Source organism: Apostichopus japonicus, chromosome 20 (assembly GCF_037975245.1).
Source record: "Apostichopus japonicus isolate 1M-3 chromosome 20, ASM3797524v1, whole genome shotgun sequence".
Classification (NCBI taxonomy): Eukaryota; Metazoa; Echinodermata; class Holothuroidea; order Aspidochirotida; family Stichopodidae; genus Apostichopus; species Apostichopus japonicus.
The window spans coordinates 6,265,091-6,289,181 of NC_092580.1; the positions used below are offsets into that span (position 1 = coordinate 6,265,091).

A 24,091-nucleotide genomic window follows, 5' to 3' on the forward strand; every position below is an offset into this window, starting at 1 on the left:
ATGAGGGAGGTGGGGAGGGGGTCGGCAGGCGGACTCATTAATTCTGCACTGATTAGAATATAACTTGATAAACTGAGGTTTGGAGAGGCTGATCATAATATATTCACTATGGCAATTATGGATCTGTTAAATGCAGTGAGTTTAATGTACTTGACAGACTCTGTAGGCCTATTGCAACCAGTTTCTCAATGGTCTTTGTATAATAAAGTCTAAACTATTAATTTAACAAGCTTGGAAAACTATTTCACTCTTGCTGTTTTTAACTTGAAACTGTTCACTCTCTGTTCAAATTGCCTAACCTTTATTTTGGAAGTTAATAAGTTAAAAAAAAAAACTATTGGATAACAATTTCATATTTCCCAGGAAACCTTTCATCGGTCTCTTTGATTTGGTTTATCATTTGTTATGCATCCTGCAAAGTTATGTAACATCAACAACTTCATGGAAACTGTACCAATGTGTCATTACAGTTGCTTGAACTTAAATAACACATGTACACAGCTGTTAACAGTAGTCATTTTTACGTTTTGATTAATTAAAGTACCGACCTGCCCTTATGGTGTGGTGTAAAGAGAAGAACAAAATGTGCATTCTCATTCAGTTGTGTATATTTCAGTTAGCTTCAAATATTTTCACCATCAAAGAAATAAGCGAAGACAAGGAAAGAAAATTTACAGAGAGGTTGTTGATATTTGTATACATTTAGCACCATATAATTCTTTTCATATACATTTGTACAATTATTATAGTCCTCCAATAAGTACTCAAAAAGGAAAAGAAAAACAAGAAGATAAGACAATTCTCTTTGAGAGATACAAATATTTAACAGGACTAATAGTTTAGTTATCAGATAAAACCATCATGTTCCTTTCCTGTTTCTCTCTTAATAAAAGCATGATAAAATAGCAAATGTTTGCAACATGCTCAGCTGTATACTTGAAGACAATGTAAATACTGTTGACACCAATTGTAACGTTAAATGGTAATAATAATAATATTAATAATAATAATAATAACAATAATACATCTCAGTTTGAATTAACAATCTGTTGAAGTCATAGTCACCCCGGTTATTCTGAATATGTGAAATTAAAGAGGCACCTGTATATTAACAAGTGATTACTCTAAGTCATAGCTTGATTATCTTAAGCAAAATAATGAATATTCATTTACAGTTTTAAGAATATTGAGGTTTGAATATGCATGTCAAAATCATCTCGTCTCCCTTCTCTCTCCTCTCCTCCCACCTCCCTGATAATATTCCAAGTCGAGGTTTTGATTGCTTTTTCTGGGCTCTACCAAGATCCATCCATCCAGCCCTTTTGATTTGGACAAATTCCTTAAATGGGATTCATTTGAAAAATCGCTTTCCAAAGAGATCATGACTATATGAGATTAGGCCATATCATTCTTTCCCCTTTACCTGCAACAGGGCAAAGGTTGTATTAAATAACAAATGCCGGAAACTAAAGTTTTCCTATTTGGGTGTTCTCCAGACACTCATGTCTTTATATTCATGTCAAGAATAGTATAGTTGCAGTAATATATAACACCTATAAAATGTTACTGCTAATATGATTGAACCGTTACTGTTTTCAAAAGACTTACTGTTGTCAAAGAACCATTAAAAATCTATATTTGTCATAAACCTTACAGCAATTTCCTATTGTTGTTGCCAAGTCTAAAATCAATTTTAGTAACATCATTATTTTGAATAGCTCTGTATTAATCAACAGTGAGATACAAGAAAATAAAAAGATATAATTGAGAGCATCATCATTTCTATACTTTGGGAATTACCAACATTTACAAAAACTCCACCAGTTCAAAGGTCCATTAAAATCAGAGTCTCCATCAAAGATAAACTTTCTCAATATTATATCAGTACCACCAAAGATGCTTTAGGTTGGTTGCAACATATCTAAGGCTACAAGAGAGGCAGTATTGTCATCTTGAGACTTCATCTCTGTCCCCATGCCCCTCCTTCCTACTTGAATGTACAGAAGGAAATAAAGGGGGTGGGGGAGGGGAAGATTTGTTAATGCAAATTTTGATTATTTGAGTCAAGCATGAATAGGTGTGACCCACTAAAGTTGAATCAAATACAACTTTTGGGCTACTACCCAATAAACAAAGGCAAAAGTGAATGCTGACTTTTGGCCAAAAGTTGGTTGGTGATGAAGAATTCACTAATTTCAATTTAGTACTAATATTTCATAACCACACTATTACTGTCAATTTAAGCTATATCTGTTATCCATAAAATACTTTTAACTGCATTTTCACATACATTCAATTTTGACTGCATTCTAAATGAGTGCAGCAAGCAGATGAATTAGCCTAGCCAAGCTAGATAGTTTCATATCTACTACAAACACTGAACATTCCACCGCATATTGCAGAAATAAATTTGATAAAAGCACCAAATTTTGAGGAACAAATGCACTTTGCAATATGGTAGGATTAAAAGGCCAATATTTAGTGTTTGATTTGAATACAACAAACAATTGATGGACAAGTTCTGAACACGTCACTGCCGCCGATATATCAACATTGCTTCCAGGCTGTTGGCAAACGTTAGAACAAGGCTAGGCTCAGTCCCGGAATGGACGGCTCTAACATTCTTCCAAGTGAGATAGGAGGATGGGTTTCCCACAGGCAACCACCGACCATGATGAGATCAGAATGGTATCAAAATATCCATTCAGCTACTGCCTAACGTTATTTCGCTTTAAATTGGACTCTCTTTTGCACATCTTGAAATCTTTTCCCTTGTACCATCCACAGGTTCCATTCGGTCTCATGATGCAGCTGGAGTACTTGGCTTCGCAGTCCACTGATGGGTACAAGTTGTAGTTGTATGAACAAACCGTCTTAACCTCTGAATCTCGATGGAAATAAACGGATCCAGTCTCAATCTACCAAGAAAGAGATAAAGAAGGTTAGTGTAACAGGTATTTTAAGAAGCTATTCCTTTGTGAAATGGAAGTTTGCTCTAACCAGTCACAACCATTGCCCTTATTATTGGAGGTGGAAGGACGAGTGTGATGAGTAAAGGGTGCTACTCAGTGGTGGAGCGTTCATACAGTCAGAGGAGGCGGATGCCCCCCTGACGGACTCAAATGGACTGCTGGCGCCCTTTTCAGCTTTTTACCACTTTTTACTTATTTGCGATTATTGACTTTTTTATTGCGCTCTCAAATACCTATTGACATTTGTCACATTTTGTTGGTGTAATTTTCTGACAAAATGGCGATGACACCTATTTATTCTTTGTTTTTCTGCAAATAAGCAAGGCCCGGAAAGGGTCATTTCCAGTGACCTAGGGAGTATCTTTACTCAAAAAATTTCTGTACACTCCGCGCCAACCTGTGGTGGCGCTCTGCCTAGATATTGTCCATTCAGACCATACAGACCATTCTTGCCCCTTGACCAATACCCCTAGCTCTGCCACCGGTGGAACTCAGTGAAAAGATGTGAAAGGGAAAAAGAGGAAGACCTGAGAGAGGATGTGATGCAGATTGTTTGCAATGTCAGTGTCCTGTCAGTAAATTTAGTGTTAAATTAATACTCTGAACCAAATTATCTTTCCGATCCCTATTTGACCCAATTGTGTTTGAGGCAATGCATTGATCACTTGTGAAGTTAGTACAATATGATGGTCCATTAATTTACAATGGTTGTGTCAACTGTATTGACTCTTCAGTTTATTATTTAGGGATTGTCATAGTTACAAACAATAACAACAGTTCAGCTGTACCTCGCATTGGGTAGTACTGTAAAGATGCATATTAGTCTTCTGTTATTAGATTTGCAGAGTAAAACCTGGCAGCAGTGTAGGGTTGCAATATAGGTTTCAAGCCACTAAGCAGTGGTTGTAATAATCAATTGTTAGTTTGCAGTTGACTGTAATACAATACAAGTCTTGCTTAAATTAATATTTACAAAAATATGATTATAAAAATTTCCAATGCCCAGATCGAAGTGGTTTTGTAACTTTGATTATATCAGCAGTTAGTTAAAGTAAATAATTGAGTGAAAAGTGATTCAAATGTATTAACACCTTTAGCAAATCAGGTGATTTGTGGTTAACTTTACCTGGGAATTTTGATAGCAATTCCTTGGATGTTTTGGGTTTGAATATTGAACTATCAGTGACTTTTGTGGTTATCCATGACAATTGAAATACCACAAGTTGGTTCTAGTCCTGACCACAATAATTGGTGATCACTCTGAATCAGTTGTGTTTGAAGATGACTTTAGAGCTATGAAAAGATGAACAACCAAGGCCTGACTGAGGCTAATTCTGTTCTCATATGATTTAGACAAACATGATTTCTGTTGTTTCTTACATCATGCTAGTACTTCTGTGATTCTCAATTAAGATTATACAGCAATGAATGTGCTTTGACCTGTACCTAGCTAGACTGTGGGATGAACGTCAAAGGTTGACTCCTTGTTTTCAACATTTAGATTGCTAGGTGCTAAATCTCATAACCTGGTATTATCTAATGAGTTCAGATGACTATTTTATGATTTTCTACCATATTCCGTAAGATATGACAGATTAAGTCAACCTTGCTATCTCTGTTACATTGATGTTATAAACTAAGTCCTTTACTCTCACAAGTGCCACTTCAGTTGCAAATGTTGCATCCATGACTCAATATTCTTCACAAGTGCACATTGTAAAATAGAATCATTCATGTGATTGAAATAGGTTAAGAACCTTACATGCACTCACTTACAAAAGTTCTTTCATGTTGATGATATTTGTTTTACAACAATACAAGTAAATTATGTCAACAAATTATCTTATCTCATCTCATCCCTAGCTGTGATGGAATGAAGAGAAGATAGCCCAGCACCTTGTATTTGAATTCAGTAATTGTTACAGTGAGGAATGTTATAAAGCAAAACGATCCAACCCATTAACCAAATAAAGTTAATCTTTGTTTTATTAGAACTGACAGTGCTGCTGTCTGTCAGTCTAGGTGACTTTAACATTTCTATATAGGTGTGCATGTTGTTTGTTTGTTCTCATTATGCGTAAACTTTACATTTAAAATGTCAACATCGTTAGTGCATGCGAACTTCATGGAGTGTATTTATTGTTAATATCACTGTCCAAATGTCTCTATCAGATAACTGTTATTTGGTAATCCAAATTCTAAATTGTTGTAAAGTGGTTAGAGTTTGATGAATTGCTCTCATCTTGTGAAAAGAAAGCATTTTTTAAACAATAGAATCCCAATGGTACGTACCTCCCAACACAAAATCTTTCTTAAAATATTCACATTGAGGATCATGCTATATAATGCAGTGTATTGTTTCACTGCATCATGATTCACAACCCATGGTGTGTATAGCATTTGGTCAGATAGAACTGGCTCTCCACACAAAAGTATAGAATGGTTATAGTGTCATAGAACAATGGATCTGCATAACCCTTTAATCATTGTCATCACTGTATTGTATAATTTGTGTGTATCAGTTGATATGGTTATTAATTACATATATCATACAAGGAAGTACAGGGAGATAAACAGAGAGTCTGATCATTATCTGATATAAATAACATTAGCACTGATTAATGTAAAGATAAGTCGTCTTGTTCTCACATTCAAATAGATTTTATAATCTGATAGCTCATAAGTTGACTGTCAATATCTTATTTGAAATATTACATGTGAATGAATAAATTGCAAAGACAGTTAACATAAGCGAACAGCTTTCTGCAGAACAACAAGTACCAGGTGCACAATTAATGACTAATTGCACTGAAATGTATCTATCTATCTATCTATATATATATATATATATATATATATATATATATATATATATATAGCCTATATATTCACTGACAAAAGTGAAACCTTCGTTTGAGTGTTGGTGTGGGTTAGGGGGTTAGGGAGTGGGTTAACTGAGGGGGGAACAGTTATGCCATCCTGGCAATTATGATTATGATAAAGCCCTTCATCAGATCAGAATTGTATAAGATTGAACATTCCTTAAAACTTGAACAGGGTTACTTCTTTGGTGTGCCTAGTTTGCCATGAGTCCTAAAATCAAGATATGTTGTATTAAATTGACATATATGTAAGTTTCTTGTGCTCTGATTGGATGAAATCGACGAATAGCTCTCCTTGGACGACCAATGCCACATGTAATGTTGTTTTCTAGCACTTTGATTGAATGAAATCAACATATGTCAAATTAAATTGACATATGTTAGTTTCCTGTGCTCTTTTTGGACGATCACTGTCACATGTCCATTTCAAGACTTATGGTACACTATAGGCCCACCATATACTTCATACCAAACATCCACTTTGCAATAAAAGGATATTATTTTGGAACAACGAATGAAGAAGAAAACAACAGCCAGAGAAGGACAGAGGTGGCTGTGTGGAGTGGAGGGAGGGAGGAGGGATGAGGGATGCCAAAGACAAAGAATAACAACTTTTGTACTTTGTTTGCACTTTGCTTTAAACACTGAAGTAGTTGGCACGTCTCCCAACTTTGGAGACACCAGAACACCCACAAGTAGTAAACAGTTTTATTTACAGGAGAGTAAAATATTTTTATGATGGCAACATCCTACCAAATCACCCAAGTGGCAGGCATGGGTGCCATAAATCTTCAGTCTTTACTGTTGTGAGGGATGGATGAAACTGATGAGGGATAGGTAGGTCCTTAGGAAGGAAGCAAGGGAGGGGGGGGGAGTGAATTTATGCCAGACAATGCATCTGGGATGGGCCATGGTTGACTGTTTAATGTTATGTACCTCTTAGTTTTCACTGATTGGCCTGCCCTTCAAGCTAGTTGCCTTTAATATGACACTGTACATATCCTCCCTCCTATCATTCAAAGCTTGAGATGAAAGCCAGATACCTTCACACACCTGTGTTTTGTGTGGAGAACACCCATAATGATGTTTACTAAGATAAAAATCTGTTCTTTTTTTTCTGAAAAGTGATGGCCACTGGTTGTTTTCCCTTCTGGTCTGTTTGCATTGGATGAAAGTGACATGTTTGTTAATCACACCTATGACCTTAGGTTAAGTGTGAAGAAAACTAATTCTCAGTGGACTCAGAGCCCTTATTCGGCCCTGATGTAAAGGACAGGCCTATGTAAGCAACAGGTAGTCACATTCTTGGTAGCATTCTTGTTATTGTATTGACTAGTTTCTACATTCCAAAGTGATTAAGGCCATTCAATCGAGCAAACAGTTTGATCCTTTGCTTTTCAAAACCTCTGCTTTACAAGAAATCTTTCAGGTGGAACTTCAAAGAACTGGAGCAAAGCTAGCAATTCAGGCAATCCTTACCTGTTTCAGCTAGAAGTTAAAAAATTGAAGCCTTGTAGCAAGACATGTTAAGACACCACCATACACCAGTAATATTATTCATTTCACATGCTCACATGAACACACTGCATTGTATGAATCCAAAATTTATATAGGTTTATTGAGTGGTAGAGAAATGATTCTCACCTGACAAGTATCGCAGTATTTGCTGTAGAAATGCCTTAGACCCCTCCTTTGTGTTTTTGTAAGGTCTGTTGTTCTTTCCACCCAGTCGCACAAGTAAACTGAAAGTTCACCTTCGTTGAAAGATCCTAGAATGTTAGAACATGAAATACAAAGTCAATAAAACAATTGGTAAGCAAAAGACCAAGACCTAGAACAAAACACCATTCTAAACATTGAACCCAAAATAAAACTCAAGCAGCTCTAATATTGTATCAAATATGAAAATAAACTTTTCATTTGATGATGGATTCAACAATAAAGATGCTCTACATATACTATGTTTATATCTTGCCTCCTACAAATGAAAAAGATGTTTTATAAATTGGATATTTTTTCCAGTGGTAAATTTTAATTTTAAATCATGATTAGTTTCTTACTAAATCATAAAAGCTGATAGTACATGTCTACAGAACTGGGCTAGGAAGCTGTCCTGTAGACAAATATTCATTCTGAGTGACAATGAACTCAAGTCATTCCTTAATACTCTTTCTCTGTTTCTTTTACCGATGGGATGAATTGTTACAGCATTTTAACTAAGGGCATGTTCACATGTGATCAAAATTGCAATGTGAACACTTGCGATCCTCCTTTTGGGGATGATCCTGACCCCACAAGGGCGATCGAATCCAGTGTGAATCCGCCCGGGTTAAGTTTTGTTATCTAACTGTGGGGTGACAAAACCCCGATCTCCCTTGCAATCTCGGATGTGAACAAGGCCTAAACAGCTACTCTAATCTTGCAACCTTGAGTCTAATTATCTTGTAAACAAGCATTACACATATCATTACTTATGTTCTGGCAAAGTTCCAATAAATGATTCTACAATTTTTTCTGGTTGCCTAGCTGTGTACCTGTGACCTATTGTCAGCTACATTGCCACCCACCTGTCACCATTTAGAAGACGCTATTGGACCCCCTTGACAACAACCTGATGTTTCTTTGGTGCTATTGTAATGTTGGTGAACTCTGAAAATGTTCATTCCACTCTTTAATTTTTAGTTTTTTGGTGTCACAAACAATATATTGTAATTCTAATGCCTACAGAGAATCACTTAGGGTTGTCCTCTAAATATAGTATGCTATCAGGTCCAAACAGTTGGTCACCTACAAACAAACTTTAAGTATCTCATATACTTTACTTTCCAATCCATATTACAGTGTTGGTTTATTGTATAAACTTTATACCATCTCAACTTTCATTTTCAGATGGCTCAATTTATTTGTTCTCCATCAGTTTTGGAATTTATTAAGGTCTCCTTGGAATTACCGGATAATTCCCCAGAAATTGTGACTTGAAAGAGGTTGGTCAGTTTACAAATTGAGTGGGAGAGATTTGACAGAATGTTGAATTATGATTTGGTATATTCTTCTAACCAAGAAATATTTTAATAGTGTGACTTCCAGGCATAACTTGATTCTGCCTCTTACTTTCATCACCAAAAGCAAACTTTAATTGGTCATATTAAATGAAGGTTAAAAACTTCAGGTCTGGTCACACTTCAGGGAGAAAAAGATTGTCGCATCTTATTAAATTTATGCTTTGACGTTTATGCTATGACACTTTGATAAAATCCTGGATTGTCATTAAACTTGACCAAGTGTGGAACCACCTGCCCTGCTGGTTAATTGGCAATCTGTAATGTAATATACCAGAAGGAAGCATCTTTTCTCTGGTTGGGTTGGGTTTTATTTTTAGTAGCCAAAGTTAATTTCATAAAGAGAGTGATATCAAACCAGCTGACCATCTGACCAATCAACATGGGAGTCAGCAATTTGTGAAGTGTTTCTTATTACCTTGAATTGCAATGGATGAACAAGGAAGCTTGGTTACTTTTAAAGGGGAATGTTATCAAGGTGCAAGCTAGACATTCTGCATGAGATTGGGCAATTGAAATTATACAATTCCCTCATAAGACACATGTAGCTGCCTTTATCTAAACTCTCATGCATTCCCCCTCACTCAAGTAACACATGTGTGCTGAACTTTGTAGTTTATTTCCCATTCTATGATTTTTCAGTCTATGATTTTATTTCACTTTAATATGGAGCATCGACTGACCTGATATGAGGTACCTCTCTTCTAAATTGAGATTTGTCATCCCGCAGAAATTGCTGCCCAAGTCTGTGTGAATCACGACTTTGCTATTTTTTAAGATCCTCTCCTTGCCTTTGAATACTTTCTCCACCTGGACGACATACTTCAACTTTCCACGCTTCTCCCAGTACCCATCATTCACCATCATAGGTGGTAACACAGGTACTCTGGGTGCTTGTACTTTCCGGAGGGTTGGTATCCTACCAATGGGGAAAGATTCTGGCATTGATTCAGTAGACGTTGTTGGTAAGACTATTAAATCATCGCCTGGAATGTACATGTTAGATGGAATTTGAGGGAAGTCATTATCATACTCTTCCATCCTCGCAACGATTCTGCCGATGATTACTGTACAAGGAAGGAACAAAAAAAAAACACCGATAATATATTAGAAATGTGATTGGAAGATTGCATGAAAGCTACAAAGGTTTCCTAGTTCAAAAGGGAACATCAAACATGCTCCTAATGAACAGCCTAAAGTTCTTTAATTCATGTTACGACTGGTGTAAACGACAATGTATTAGGTTAGATGTTGGGAGCCTTGCTATAAAATACTGTTGTTGGTACACATACCATTTGTTGAAACTGGAGCACAGTTAAAAGATTGGAATTTTCTGACACATCCCCCTCCCCCCCTCCCCCCCCGCCTTACTCTCCATGCTAAATTCCAAATACCCTTTCATTGCCTTCCATTTAGTTGGTATATGCAAATATATACCACATGGTTATTCCTTAACCCCATATCTAACCATATCCTTATTGGGTCATTCTTTGAACTACCTTCAGTGACCTACAACACTGTTACTTTGGAATGCCCCAGCCTGAACTGACTTAGATGAAGTTGTTATTGCTGTCTTGCAGCAGTAGAAGAATCAAAGCAGGTTTACTCTTGTCATTTTGTAGGGTACATGACCTATACTGACAGTTTACCTTAGGTGGTGTATGGGGAACAGTTATATATAGCTCTGCTTTCCAACTAAAACAAACAGGAAAACAAGTTGTAAATCTTGACACTGGTTATTTACTCCTTCCCTGTATATAGTCCAGATAAATGACATGGCTTTCCTCAGTGATGGCAAATGGGTACAGTAAGAGTTGTAACAGATGTTACAATATGCATGTGTGGTACAATGGAAAGTGAGATGGATTGCAAATGTGACCATTCTACAGAGGAATTACTGTTGAAAAGTGGTACAACATCAATGTGTAATATAACTTAGCTACATATCAATTGATAAATATATATATAGCATAAAAGAAATAACTTTTCTTCTTCTGTTATCTCAAGAATTTCTTTGCAACAATAATCTTTATGATACCCTTGGAAATCAGCATAGGCAATTAATTGTGCATTGTTTGGAACAAAGCCAGAAATGTCATAGTAGTTTATGGTTAGGTGAAATTAAAGGTATACACAAAGCAAAAGGACTTCCTATGAAACATTCTGTACAACAAATGTAATGTTATGATCAGAGGCTTTATTCAAATCCCTCCCCACCCCTGCCCCCTCCCCATCCCAATGACCTAGTTACAAGGTTATTTACAAACTGGAAATGCTATATCCACTGGGGTGGGCTAACAGGCAACAAGTGAGCTTGGTTTGGTAGCAATGTGACCTCATTCAGGTCATGTTTTCCCTGGAAATGTCCTTTCTCAAGTTGTGGCAATAAATCATTCATCTAATGACCAGGGGCCCCAATGGTAATTCTGACAACTCTACCTTTGCCTGTCTTAAACACCATTGGGAGGCTAACATTACCATGTAGGAATGTAGAAAAGTTGGCTTTGGTGACCTTGTGTGAGGTCAAATGGTAACCTTGGAATGTTGTTTTGGAAAAAAAATTGGGTTAAGATCTTTTTTGTGAAGAGAGTAGCTTCAGTTGCAAGAATTTGGAATAAATAGATTTGTTTATACAATGTCTGAGGGAGATAGAAGTAATAAGGAACATGTGAGGTCTGCTGTTGTTGAGCTTTGAGTTATCTATCTTGCCATTCATCAGTAAGAATTATGAACTATGCTACCCATCTCAAGAGAGAAGAAAAATATAAATTCTAATCCATACTGTTGCTAGTGTGTGTATTTGTGTTCAGTGCAAGAAGTACAACTGCATCCAGCACTTTGGATGGTTTGCAGACCTGTACTTGGCACTGTATTCATAATCGGACAATTAACGCTTGATGGTTAGATGATGGAGGAAATAAAAATATTGTCTTGTTGAACTATTATTATGTTCTGCTTAATTTATATTCTCCTCATTCCTATGTAGTATTGACAGTGAGTTATGGTGGGACAGGGAACAAATGGCTAAGCTGTGAGAAAAAGAAAATTGGATTTCTGAAAGTATCTGATTTATCTTGGTTATATGTGAGATATGTAAGAATCACAAAACGGGTTAATACCCAGATAGTGTATGAACTTAAAATGACCTAGGCTGACACAAATTGAATCAACCTCATATATGTGACCTTTGATCCTTCTGAGTAAAGTGATCTTTTGAGTAATGAATGGAAATCTATCTAAAAACAGCATACAACTTAATCAATTAAAAATTGAAAACCAGATATTAATTGATTATATCAAAGCAGTAAATTGATGCTTTAATCAGTTTAGAATCAACAGTTTTTTAGATATCAGTTGCAACTAACAATGATAATAATTGGGATTTGGAGGAGGGGGGAGGAGGGGGGGGATCGGGGAGAATGCTTCAAAATATTTTTGTATCAGCCTGATACTACCAGCATATAAACTATCCCACTTCCCTCCCCAAGAAAAACATCCCCACAAACAAGAAATCTTTCTCTACTGTATAGGACAATTCAGTTTTAAGTAATAGGTAAAGGAAATGATATAGGAAACAAGAGGTTAATACTTGACATTCAGAATTTTGACAAGACAGGATGGATGGGTTAAAGAGTCAATATCCAGTAGTTGGAGCTTTATTTCTATCAATGAGCAAGTACCTGTCGTACCTACTTAAATTACTTAAACTACCTAAATTGCAATACAAGAGTACTACATGAAATGCAAAATGTTGGTAGTGCAAGTCAGAGAGAATGAACAGGTTTCTATTTTTTCTAGAAACCAATTTTCAGATTTGAATAATGTACAAGTACGTAGACTTATTTCTGTCTGTCTAAACCATCCAGTCCTGATTGTTATCTCTGACTATGCACAGGGTCAAAATCCTACCATCAGTAAATCTCTTAGGGAGAGATTGTTCAACCCCACCCAAAAATACCATGCAGGAATTTATCATACCCCAGCAAATTTGTTATGAATTGTTGCAAACAAAGGACCTGGATAGACAGGCAAGAATAGCTTGGTATGCAAGGAATGTCAAGAATTTGTGGAATCCACAGGTTGATTTGAGAAATACTTTTAAAGGGTCATTGGGGTGTAGCAGAGGTGCACTGGTGAATTAATGAGGTCATACCTAGAGTCTCACAGGGGAGTAAATCCTATTGTTAATGGATTCACTTCTGCCTTGTATCTTATTGTCTTACGATCCCACATGTATTGCCTTTAGAGTATATACAGATCGAAAACATGGTTTGGAATTGCAAGTAACACCTATATCGACCATACAGAGCAGAAGTATCAAGTATGAACATCCTCATAAAAATCATAAAGATGTAGTCTTTTCAGTTCACAGTTAGATCTCCATTACTTTTAATTATGATGGACTATGCTTCTGCTGAACAGTGGAAACCTATATTTTAGGCAGCTACATTCTTTTCTTGTCCACATTGCAGGATTGAACATATATCTCTACTTAAGTAAGTCACTTCTAAGTGCAATTATTATGTAAATTGTTGCATTCTGTGATAGTATTCTACCCCTCCCTCCCCCCCCCCCCATCACTGTCACTCCCTCAAATTTATTATCCTTCCTCCTTTCCCTCCCTATATGTGTAATAATCACAGGTGTAATATGCATTTACTATCCTCCCAATAACACCTCATGTCAGTAAATTATAATCCTTTGAACTTGTTGTAACACTTCTGTCATGGAGAGTGTCACCTTCAAGCTGTATGTGTTGAAAAGATAAGTACCTCACTGTTATGATATGTTTTAAAATAGTTCTTCCTCAGCAGAACTTTGAAATCATTCATCTCCCAAGGTCAGTTACATATCAGGGCTGTGTTGATAGAGGTGTTATATAACAAAGTATAAACAGCTTACAGTTATAAGCTTTAGCAGCCATAGTTTAAAGATGTAGGCCATTACAATATGGCTTCTTCAAAGACTCAACATTGGATAACTGAACAACATTGAAACTACTATGAAGTTTGTTTACAATTGCCTTCAGTTACCACTTATTTCAGAAACCTTTCTTCCCCCAGCCTATCCACCTCCCACCTACCACTTCCAGATAATTGCATCCACCGAGGACGCAGGTTGCCATGTCTGCCTTTAAAAATTCTTCTCCATCAATCTTTGTCATCACCATGATGAAGTGTGACTCTTTAATGCTTCCTAGCAATACAATCTACAAGTACAGATTATCCTTTTGTAATGCAATTTATATGTATCAATCACCATATTGAAAACATGTACAAATAAAATTATCCATCAAGGAGAAAAAGTGCACCCTACTTAATACAACCTGTCAATAGCTTCAATCACACACAAGTTAACACTGTTGACATGTCACCATGGCAACAGATACTTTCTATATCCCAGCAGCTGCCCAGCTTTAAATACATATCACTATGGCAGGTCTCATAAAACACATAACTAATGAAATTATGTCCCACATTGCAAACAATACCATTTTGGCATACCTCCCTAATTGCAGTGATGTGTGTGTGTCTCTTGCCCTCAGTGCGACCTCTTGCATTCCTAACATACCAGAGTGGTGTTTACCTGGCTACTATGTACATCCAAACAATTGATTTAGTTTCTGTTATAGCTGGGACAGCTTAGAATAGCAATGCAACAAATTATGAAACAAAAATATGCATGGTTTGTTTAATATGAATTGACATCTAAGGTAATTTGGCTCTGCACATATAAACACAATTTTTTGTGAACAAATAATTACCAGTAAAAAAAGGATAATATAAATAGAAATGACTGTTATAGTTGATGTGATTGCTAAGTTAGCTATATCAGTGCTGATATACAAGGGAACATTAATAGTATTGGATATTTGTGGAAGGAATCAATTATCCAATATAGCACACTTTTCCCACCCGATAATTGTGTGTAAATCCCATCTGGTTTCTAAAACTGAAGGAAAACCTGACATAGAAAAATCCATGCAGTGTTAAACATCTGGATAACTAGTACTCTGGCTAGCATTCACTACAAATCATGATTGAGATCATTTTGACATTTTGGCCTTGTAGTCATGGCAATATGGTCTAATGGCAGGCTAATGTAGCATTGGAAAGTAGGAAACAGATGTCTGTTTTTGTCCTTTGTTGTTAAAAACCATATGAAATGCAAGGTTATGTATGGTATACTCTGTGCAATACCTAGTTTGAATTTCTTTCATTTGAATATAATGCTTGTTAAGAAAACTTCCTTGTCCAGGTAATCTGGTTAATTTTTTTTATCTCTCATTGCATTGTATCTTAACATATATCTATTGCATCATAACATATCTATTGTATTTTAACATATCTATTGCATCATAACCAACAATAAGGGAGAGGTAGGCAAGGAAGGCAAAGTAATGCAGAGTGGGAAGGGGACAGGTTACCCTTAATTTAGAAACTGCTCACTAACTGTAGGATCTTGACGAAGCTCTGCCCAAGTCAGATATACTAAGCCTGTGTCCATCCTTCTACCCTCAACCACTATCAGAGTTCATGCATAATGTCACTGCCAAAGAAATTTCATGTGGTCCTGCCATTAACTAATATATTGTATAGTATATTGTGATTTCTAAGAAGCATCTTAGCATAAGGCAATCACATATGGGATGGCCCATACTACACAATATGACATAAATAGCTTACATATTCTGATGGGATTGACGTTTTATTTTTCTTACTTCAATTCTGTAAGACTTGGTGAAATACCCTGATTAATTGTTGCATAGGCAGCATACTCATAAGCCTATATCTGGCCAAATGTATTTCAAGCAATACAAAAATTACCGTGGAACTGTGAAACTACTAACATAATGCCGTTGATTAATGAAAATCAGGATTGCTTCTTTCGAAAGTTTCTAACAAGGCCTTAAAAGTAGCATTCATGCAGCAAACTTTTGATCACATTAAATCTAAAATTAAATAACAACTTACAAACAAACAAATAGACAAAATGAATGAACTCACCATAGTGTGCGTCACAAAACCTCTCTTGTGGATGTCTGGGTGGACTACACACACAGGAATTTACCATGTGATGCTCTGTCAAGGACATCAAAACCATAAATATGGCTAAACAGATCATGACTGTCTCCATTCTGTTGTTAGAACAAAGTCTTGACAATAAATATTACAGTAGTTTCAGTTCAACTCCGTCGTACAGTAACCTGCACTTTGAAAAGGTTCTTTAGTTGAAAGCTGCAAGTGGAGAATTTTTGGCTGTACCTTCTTCAGTCCGATCATGTGTTGTACGTTGCAGCAAGATGTCACTGGAGCTCGTCTTTACAGTGCAGTTTTACTTAGTCAAGTACTTAATGATAGAACACCAAGTCAAACAAGATTGTCACAGCTGAGTCAAATCTGATCTCTGGCCACGTGAGTGCTATTTAGACAACTTACTGCTGTTTGCCAAACAATTTCACACACATGTCTGTTTATATAATTTCTCTCTGGCTTTGGAGCTGTTTATTAGTGGTACACACTCCCCCTGGATATTGTTTGGCTATCAATACAGATTGTCCCACTTCCTATGCTCAGTGAAATGTGTGTGTGATAGAAAAGGTCACTGACATCATCAGCCTATCAACCAATCAAATTGCTTGAAAGTCGTTGTTGGTTGAATCCCAGGCTACTTGTTGAGTTTAAGTGTGTGTAGTACAGTAGTAGGTAGGTTTAGCAGGTTGCTAGCAATCCCGCCCACTCCTGATGAAAGCATACCATACTAGGGCAAAGAGGTTTACTGAATGGAAGACAGCTGACATAAACAAAGTCCTTGGTTGGCGGGGACACATAGAAGCTGAAATATTTCACAGAAAACAAGAGAGAAGAGGATATATATGGAAATTCAATATTAGGAAAAGAATAGCAAGAAAAACAAAATATGATGAAGAGACAGCTTCTTCTTTGCCTGGAGAAATTTTTAATTAAGTTTTAATAAAGTTCAAGAGAGTACCCACAAAATTAACAAAGCTAGTCCACAGTTCCATTAACAGTGACTGTATGGAAAATGGGTGTTGGTGAATACTTGCTCAAGAATATAAAGATAAAGTACAAAATATACTGTATAATGATTTTAATTGTTTTTTGTTTTTGTTTTTTGTTACTGAGTTGGACTTGGGTAATTATATTGGATGTATTAGATTACAGACTGTTATGTGATAGTGACTACATATTAAATATGTCTTTGCATTTGTGCTTTTGTTTGTATACTGTAAAGTGGTGCTCTTTCATTATCATAACCTGAGGAAGTCTCTTGATCAACATAGCATAAAGCAGCACAAATTGCAAACTTTGATTATAAAGGTTATGTAAGCATGTTAAAAGAAGACAGAAACATTTAACATTCTTGTAGCAGTTGCCAAGCAATGTCCCAGATTGTCAGTATACAATCTGCTTTTCCATATAATGAATAATTTCTAACTCATTAACAGAACGAACTCAGTGATGGTGTAAGACCTACAAGTAAGCAAGGTTCTTTAGCATCCATTTCTCTGTAGAACTTATATCTCTAGTAGTTCCAATAGTTCTCATACTTGCAAAACATATAAGTTATTGAACTTTTTGGATACTCCTATTTGTCTTTTCTCTGTTATCGTTAAACTTTTGAGGTGCAATTATGTCAGCACTAATTGGATAGTTGGAGGAATATTTGAAACCTCCATCTTAATAGGAAATGTGTGGATTAGAAGCGGGACGGGGGAGGGGGGGGGGAGAGAAGGGGGCATTGAGCATGTGGGATGCGGATTATGTGTGTTAAAGGGGGAGAGGAACGGAGGTTGGAATGTGGGTAGGAACTTGGAGAAGCATTGTTAGAGGCTGTTAAATATTGTGTGGAAGGTAAATATAGGGTTATAGGAGAAGTTATCAGTATCCATGCATGTGTCAAACTGTTTATTTTCAATAGCACCTCACAGGATATTCCTGCTATTGTTCTATTCCTTGTTCTTTACAGTCAGTAAGTTTATCATACATTTAACAAATCTCTTCTAAAAACTTGTGTCTACATCTGATTGGTGCCCACACGATATCACACCAGGGACTGAATGTTGCATAGCTGAAATAACATCACAAGTAACCTGCTTTGACAGAGAAAATTCCTTTTTTCCCTGGGTGCATGAGAATTCTCAGATGTAAGGGGATGGTATTGACCTAAATCTTTTAATAGATATGAAAGTCAATAGTACTTTCAAGTCATCCATGATGGGGGGGGGGGGGGACTCTCTGTTGTCTTGTGTTGGTCCTGATGGATGCCAATAAACTTACTATGGAATTAGCAAACATTCTCAGTCTTAAGACCACCATGTAAGCTCATGTATTCATGTAATTAAAGCAAGCAAATGTGATGGTATTGTAAACATAATTCAATGGGAATCAAGTTCCAGGCTTGAATATTGAGAGGTGCTCCGAAGAAAAGATCTGAATGGCAAATATTTATTGCTTATGTAATCAGTTGTGAAACTGACAGCTCACATCTACCAACAAAAATTAGAACTATGTATTTATTCTTTCAGTTGTATGCTTGTTATATAAAGCTTTGATTTGATGGTAAATGGATTGCTATGGTAACTGCTCTGTATGAGTTTAAAAATAGATACCTATAATACACACCTACAAGAATTGCAGTTTCTCCATGGTTCTCCAATATGAATCAGTTTCAGTGTTTTGTTAATTAAAAAGGTTTGTCACACACAAAATTTAAAGAGGATAGAAGTCACCAAACTAATAATTACCACAAGAATATGTAACTGGTTTCATTTACAGCAGTCTCCTGTGATTTTGATACACATTATCACTTTTAGCTAAACTAATGTAAGTATAATAACAAGACAAAGCTAATATAGAATTGTGATTATGATTATAATTGTCCAAAAAAAAAAAAAATTGGAAGAAAAAAAAAGAAAGAAAAAAGGAAGAAATGAAGTGAATAAATTCAACATTAGAAAAAAAATCTTTTCATATAAAGTCAGTAAAAAAAATTTGTACTGGATCTTTGTTGTCTGAGGTCATTACAATCAACGGCAAACAAACTAAAAGTACACATCTAAACTATGTAGTATATATCCATAGCTTGCCACTGACAATTATATAAGATATTTTAAGACACTGTTGTTGTGTTTGATGTTCTTCAAGAAGAATGGGTAAGAGAAGGAATCACAAAGAATAGATATATTGCATGCCACCACGTAATTTATATTTTTGCAAATACAATGTGACAGCAGGAAATGCATGCTGGTATGTTGCTACAGGAAGCGACTGTTAGATTCTATTCCCCTGAGGCTATAATGGACCACATTTATCTCCCAGCATTATTCCCCTGTCAGGCATTATGTGATATCATGTACACCGTTTGATGAAAGGTATAGCTTATAGAATACATGCTGTCATCATCTAGGCAGGTCTCTCAGAGTTGTTACAGTGTTGTAGGGTTTCTTTTCCTTAACCAGTTCATTATCTTTGCAGTGTGATTGAATACACTTATGCAGACACTATAAGTGGTTGTTCTAATGTCACCACAAATGTTTAATATGTCTGGAATATGACAATTGAAAAAACAACTATCTGCATTACATCAAATCAATGTTTGTTGGTTTGTTGTTTGATTGCATCAACTTGTAGGTCACTTCTTTATCAGAGGCCAGTCCTCCCTATCCCTCAAAATGTTGTGGAAAAACAAATATTTCCCAATATAAAATGTAGTCTTTGAAGGTACTTTGCATTTTGTACATGGTGGTAAGAGTAAAATACAATCTTTTCAGCTAATGCCAATTATAATTAAAGCTTGGAAGGAGGGAGGTAAAGGGAAGGCGAGAGGGGGAAGGAAGGGGAATGGAAGGAGGGAGGAAGAAGGGAAGGAAGGAGAAGGAAAGGAGGGAGGGGAAGGGTAGGAAGGAGGGAGGGAGAAGGGTAGGAAGGAGGGAGGGAGAAGGGAAGGAGGGGAAGGTAAAGCGGGAGGGAGGGGGATGGGAAGGGGGAAGAGAAGGGAAGGAAGGGAAAGAGAGGGAGGGGGAAGGGAAGTAGGAAGTAAATCCAACTTGCAATTTGAATTCAGACCTTTAGTCTGGTGAGAAATTCAAGGTCATAAGTGAGATTCAAGAGCTGTAAGTGTCTATACCACTGTGTCATACCATTTTTCAGAGAATTTAACAGAAAATCTGAAATTTAGAACACCTTTTGCAGTAAGTCTTGAATAGATCTTATCTGGTTGAGATCTTGTATTGTTTGTGAATCACTAACTGGTACAGTTCTGCGCAAGAGTATAGTTCTGGTTACAACCAGTAGCACTGGGGTGCTATTGTTTTATGACTCATACAAGCATGTTATATTCACAGTTCTCACAAATTATTACTGTGAGGAATAACAAAGGGGGTGATTTAATCTTTGCCTGTGTTAATATAGCTTATTGTGCTTCTGTTGTATTTTGTAACTTTACCTACAAGCAGGGCTTGATATAAGCCTCAGCAAGAGCACATCGGTAGGTAAAGGGCATCATGGCAAATGGGAAGGGCATGACAGCAATACCGATTATGAGGAAGGGCAATGACAGCTTGTTTGGTCTTTGAAGCACTACATCACTTTAGGAGCAGTAAAAGTATGTAATCAGACCATTCCATTATGGAAACAGTAAAAATACAAGTATCAGACTACAAATTGGTATTTTTCCAGAACGAAAGTTTTATTTACAGCTTTATGTACAGTCGAGCGAAAAACTTTGCAAAAAAATCATGGCCACGATGACAACATATTTCTCAAAAGTCTGTAAATTTGGCAAATTATGACTGATGGCATGAAGAAAATGCCTCATGAAATAATATAGGTGGATTTTAAAAGTGCGAACTTGGAATAAAGTGGTGACCACTTGGTAAAAAGTTTTGTATAATATAGTAATTTAGGCTCTTATATTTAAAGTTTAGATGGAGATTTCCACACATAAATTATTAATGAATGGGTCACTCCAGTAGGAACTATTTCCTACTACCAATTAAAATCCTTTATATTTCAGTAAATGCAACCACTAAAATCAGAAACATATTGTACATAATGCATGCTGAAGGAGACATCATGCTACATTCTCACTACCATCTCTTTACAAAATTGGAATTGAAATCTAGTTTATTATTGATATACTTTGTGGGACATAACTATGTAGCACAATTTCCATGTCTGTTCATGAGGCATTTACTTCTGTTGCTAAACGAGACCAAAAGCAGTTCAGTATGACCTCAATTTTGCGTTGGTTGATATGTTTTCGCTTCAGCTATCATTTACTCAGACCCCAATTGAATGGAAGGGTGCTGACTTCCTGCTGGTTCACTTCTTTGAAAATATCATGTTTTTATCCAGAATGAATACCTTTTTTTCAGAATTGACAGCATGACATCAGTTTATGTCATCCTTTTTGTTGGGACCCTGGGATAGTTAGATTAACTGAGCAGATTTTGTTTGAAATATGTTTAATTTTTCCTGAAAGAACAATCATTCTCCAACTTTTGGCATTCAGATTGATGCAATTTTCCAAGTCACAATCATAAGAGTTGAGAGTGATCATAAATTTAACCTTCAAAGTTTTACAAGCAAAGGAAAATAGATCTATTGGTCAACTATGAAAGTTAAATGCAACTATGTTTAGGGTTCACACGATTAGAGAAAACCTTGAAATGTTACGGAAATTTGAAAACCAATTCATCTGCTCTCCAAAAGCTGTAAAAAAATGAAATGTACAGTCTTTGAAAGTAGAATGTTGCTTAAGTACATTTGCTCCTGAATTTTCAGTATTATATGTTGTATAAAAAATGTCACAAAATATCTTAATTTTTTAATGGAAAAAGTGAAGGAATGTTCCTTCAAGAAACTGTGAGAAATCTGTATGTCAGGGATATTCAAACTAGTCATAGTGATGTATATTTTTTTTGGCATTTTCATTTTTGAAAAGTTTACTTTCATGAGTTTTTTTTCTGTCTTGATAAGGTCAAATTTTAACAAATGTACCTGAAATGAATTAATCTGAAAGTAAATTTGGTCCTCCAAAAAAGTCCTACATTAGGCCATAATATTAGAAACTCATCTTTACTTTTCTAATGTCCTTGCAAAAATGAATTGTTGGAGTTTATAAAACAACTAAAGATAAGCAGAGCAGCAATGCTGCAGAGGCTCAATTTGAGCAATTTGTTTTAATTGGCAATACTTCTGAGCAGTTTATCCATTTGCTTTGTGCGAAACCTATAAGACATAGGAGGGATAATGGTGTCATTTCCTTTCCTCCCATCTCCTATTATGAAAGATTTCAGCAGAGCTAGAAATGTGAGAGACTAAGTGTTCACGAGAAAGTTATTTACTGGCAGGAATATTGATCCAATAAAATTTGAATAAAAAGTGCATTGCCTGAAGTGATGATGACAAAATGATTGTAAACTTTTGACCTGTAATATAACACCATCACTTACATGATCTCCCCACATCAGATTGTGAACATCTTCATCCACAAGTATAGGAGAAGTATATATATTAACATGTGCAAGATTTTTCTTTTCCCCCAGTAATTTGGAATTGTTGGTAAAAAGGCATTAAATTACCCAGGCCACGCTCATTCTAGTTAGTGAGACTTTGAACTCCAACGAAAGTCAGTCAGTGAAAGGGAAAACCGCATGAAGGTCACCAGAAGTTTATCCATTGCCAGTGGTAAAAGCCCTGTAAAATCCAGAACCAAAGTTAAACTTTATTTTAATGAGATAATTTGTTACACAGGAGGAGGTGGCGATGGTAAGAAGACTTTTGAACCATTGGAGATATTTGGTGATTTTGGTGACGTCAACAAAATCACTTACAATCTTTCCTCAAAAGTATAGAAGTGAAATTAAGATGGATTAAAGCTTGAAGCAGCCATGTTTTAGCTTATTGGTACTTTACAGTATTGCTATAACCTACAAGATATGTGCTTCACATTATGGCAAGGTTTTAACTTCCTGAAAACCAGGTATTGATAACTGTCACCCTATAATAAATAGGTGTTAATAACTAAACAATAAATGATCACACACATTTTTGTCGCCAGAATAGCTAGCAACATTCAAACCTAAAACAAAGTAACAGTTTGAGAACCAAATATCTCAAATTTTCTTCTAACAAAGGATTAAACAACTATGAAATGTGAAAAAATGAAACACAAAAGGAATTTATAGCCCACAAACTGGCATACATGACCATATCTCCAAAAAGCATTTCAAAAAAACATTTCAGATTGAAAAACTCATCCCATTGGAATCACGGTTGCCTAGGAATTTCAGCAACGTATAATTGCATGTAAATTGGTGTCCATGGTTGAGTTATTATGATTTATAACCCAATGCATATCGTTCTTTTGGAAAGTGTCTTAACTGGTTGAAAGAAAACACAGAAACTTTTAACTCTGACAATTAGAGTTTGTTTTAAACATTTGAAAGAGAAAACCAGTGTGGCATGTATAATGCGGTAACAAACTAAATGTAGATAGAAATTTAAAGTAGTAACCCTGATTCCATTATATTTTAAATAAATATGATATTGGCTATTATTGTTCTACAAGAAGTCATTTTTGTGTCTTTTACTTAACTCAACATGTTCCTTTAACTTGTTAAATTTGAGGCTGTTTATTTTGACAGTGGAATGAAAGTGTTTCATATTTAAAAGCAATTTTGAACCAGAAGTATGCTATTGATTGAAATATGTCAGAGATCAAGCAGATTGGTACAAAGCACTATAGTTGACATGTATGGCATAGGGGTCCCTATACCTTTACAGGTAAAATAAGTATAACATCTGTGTTTGTGATATCTTGGTCTATAAATATATATTCTAATGCTGTATATCATTTGTCTACTACAATACATTATTCTCAAAATGAATTAACATGTGGGATAGAAAAGTAAGAATAATAAAATTAAATACATATTTCTATCTAAGGTTAATATTTGACAATAAATTAAAGTGAAGAGTAGAGACTTCAGTGAATGAATTTTGGACTTTCTAAAGCCTTAGTATAGCCTTTATCCAATATATCCAATATAGCTGTCTTTTACTAGAGCCATTTACTTATGATGAAAATCATATAAGTATAATCTACCACAGTAGAAGTAAATTCATAAATTGAATTCATAATTAGAATG

The 24,091-nt window shown here is 35.8% G+C and overlaps 3 protein-coding genes across 12 annotated transcripts in view; 2 read left to right on the forward strand and 1 right to left on the reverse strand.

Moving 5' to 3' along the window:
• Nucleotides 1-24,091, forward strand: part of LOC139961180 (synapsin-like) — a 545,708-nt gene that overhangs the window by 251,474 nt on the left and 270,143 nt on the right. The window lies entirely within an intron of this gene.
• Nucleotides 591-16,402, reverse strand: LOC139961187 (metalloproteinase inhibitor 3-like). Its single transcript, XM_071960187.1, has 4 exons — nucleotides 15,921-16,402; nucleotides 9,597-9,980; nucleotides 7,499-7,623; nucleotides 591-2,918 (listed from the first exon to the last, which is right to left on the reverse strand). Exons 1-4 carry the CDS (start codon nucleotides 16,048-16,050, stop codon nucleotides 2,709-2,711), a joined length of 849 nt encoding a protein of 282 aa, XP_071816288.1. The 5' UTR covers nucleotides 16,051-16,402; the 3' UTR covers nucleotides 591-2,708.
• LOC139961191 (uncharacterized) overlaps nucleotides 2,803-24,091 on the forward strand; it is a 234,028-nt gene continuing 212,739 nt past the window's right edge. For all 6 annotated transcript variants that reach the window (XR_011790782.1, XR_011790783.1, XR_011790780.1 and 3 more), the window contains exon 1: nucleotides 2,803-2,941. The gene's annotated coding sequence lies outside the window, so the exon portion shown is untranslated. The remainder of the gene's footprint in view (nucleotides 2,942-24,091) is intronic.

What these genes read in the sequence shown, in the direction of transcription:
- LOC139961187 (XM_071960187.1), bottom strand. Translation starts at nt 16,050, where the DNA reads ATGGAGACAGTCATGATCTGTTTAGCCATATTTATGGTTTTGATGTCC. An exon ending in GTTTTGTGACGCACACTATG is followed by an intron (nt 9,981 to 15,920) that starts GTGAGTTCATTC and finishes TTCCTTGTACAG; the next exon opens with TAATCATCGGCAGAATCGTT. An exon ending in AGAGAGGTACCTCATATCAG is followed by an intron (nt 7,624 to 9,596) that starts GTCAGTCGATGC and finishes CTAACATTCTAG; the next exon opens with GATCTTTCAACGAAGGTGAA.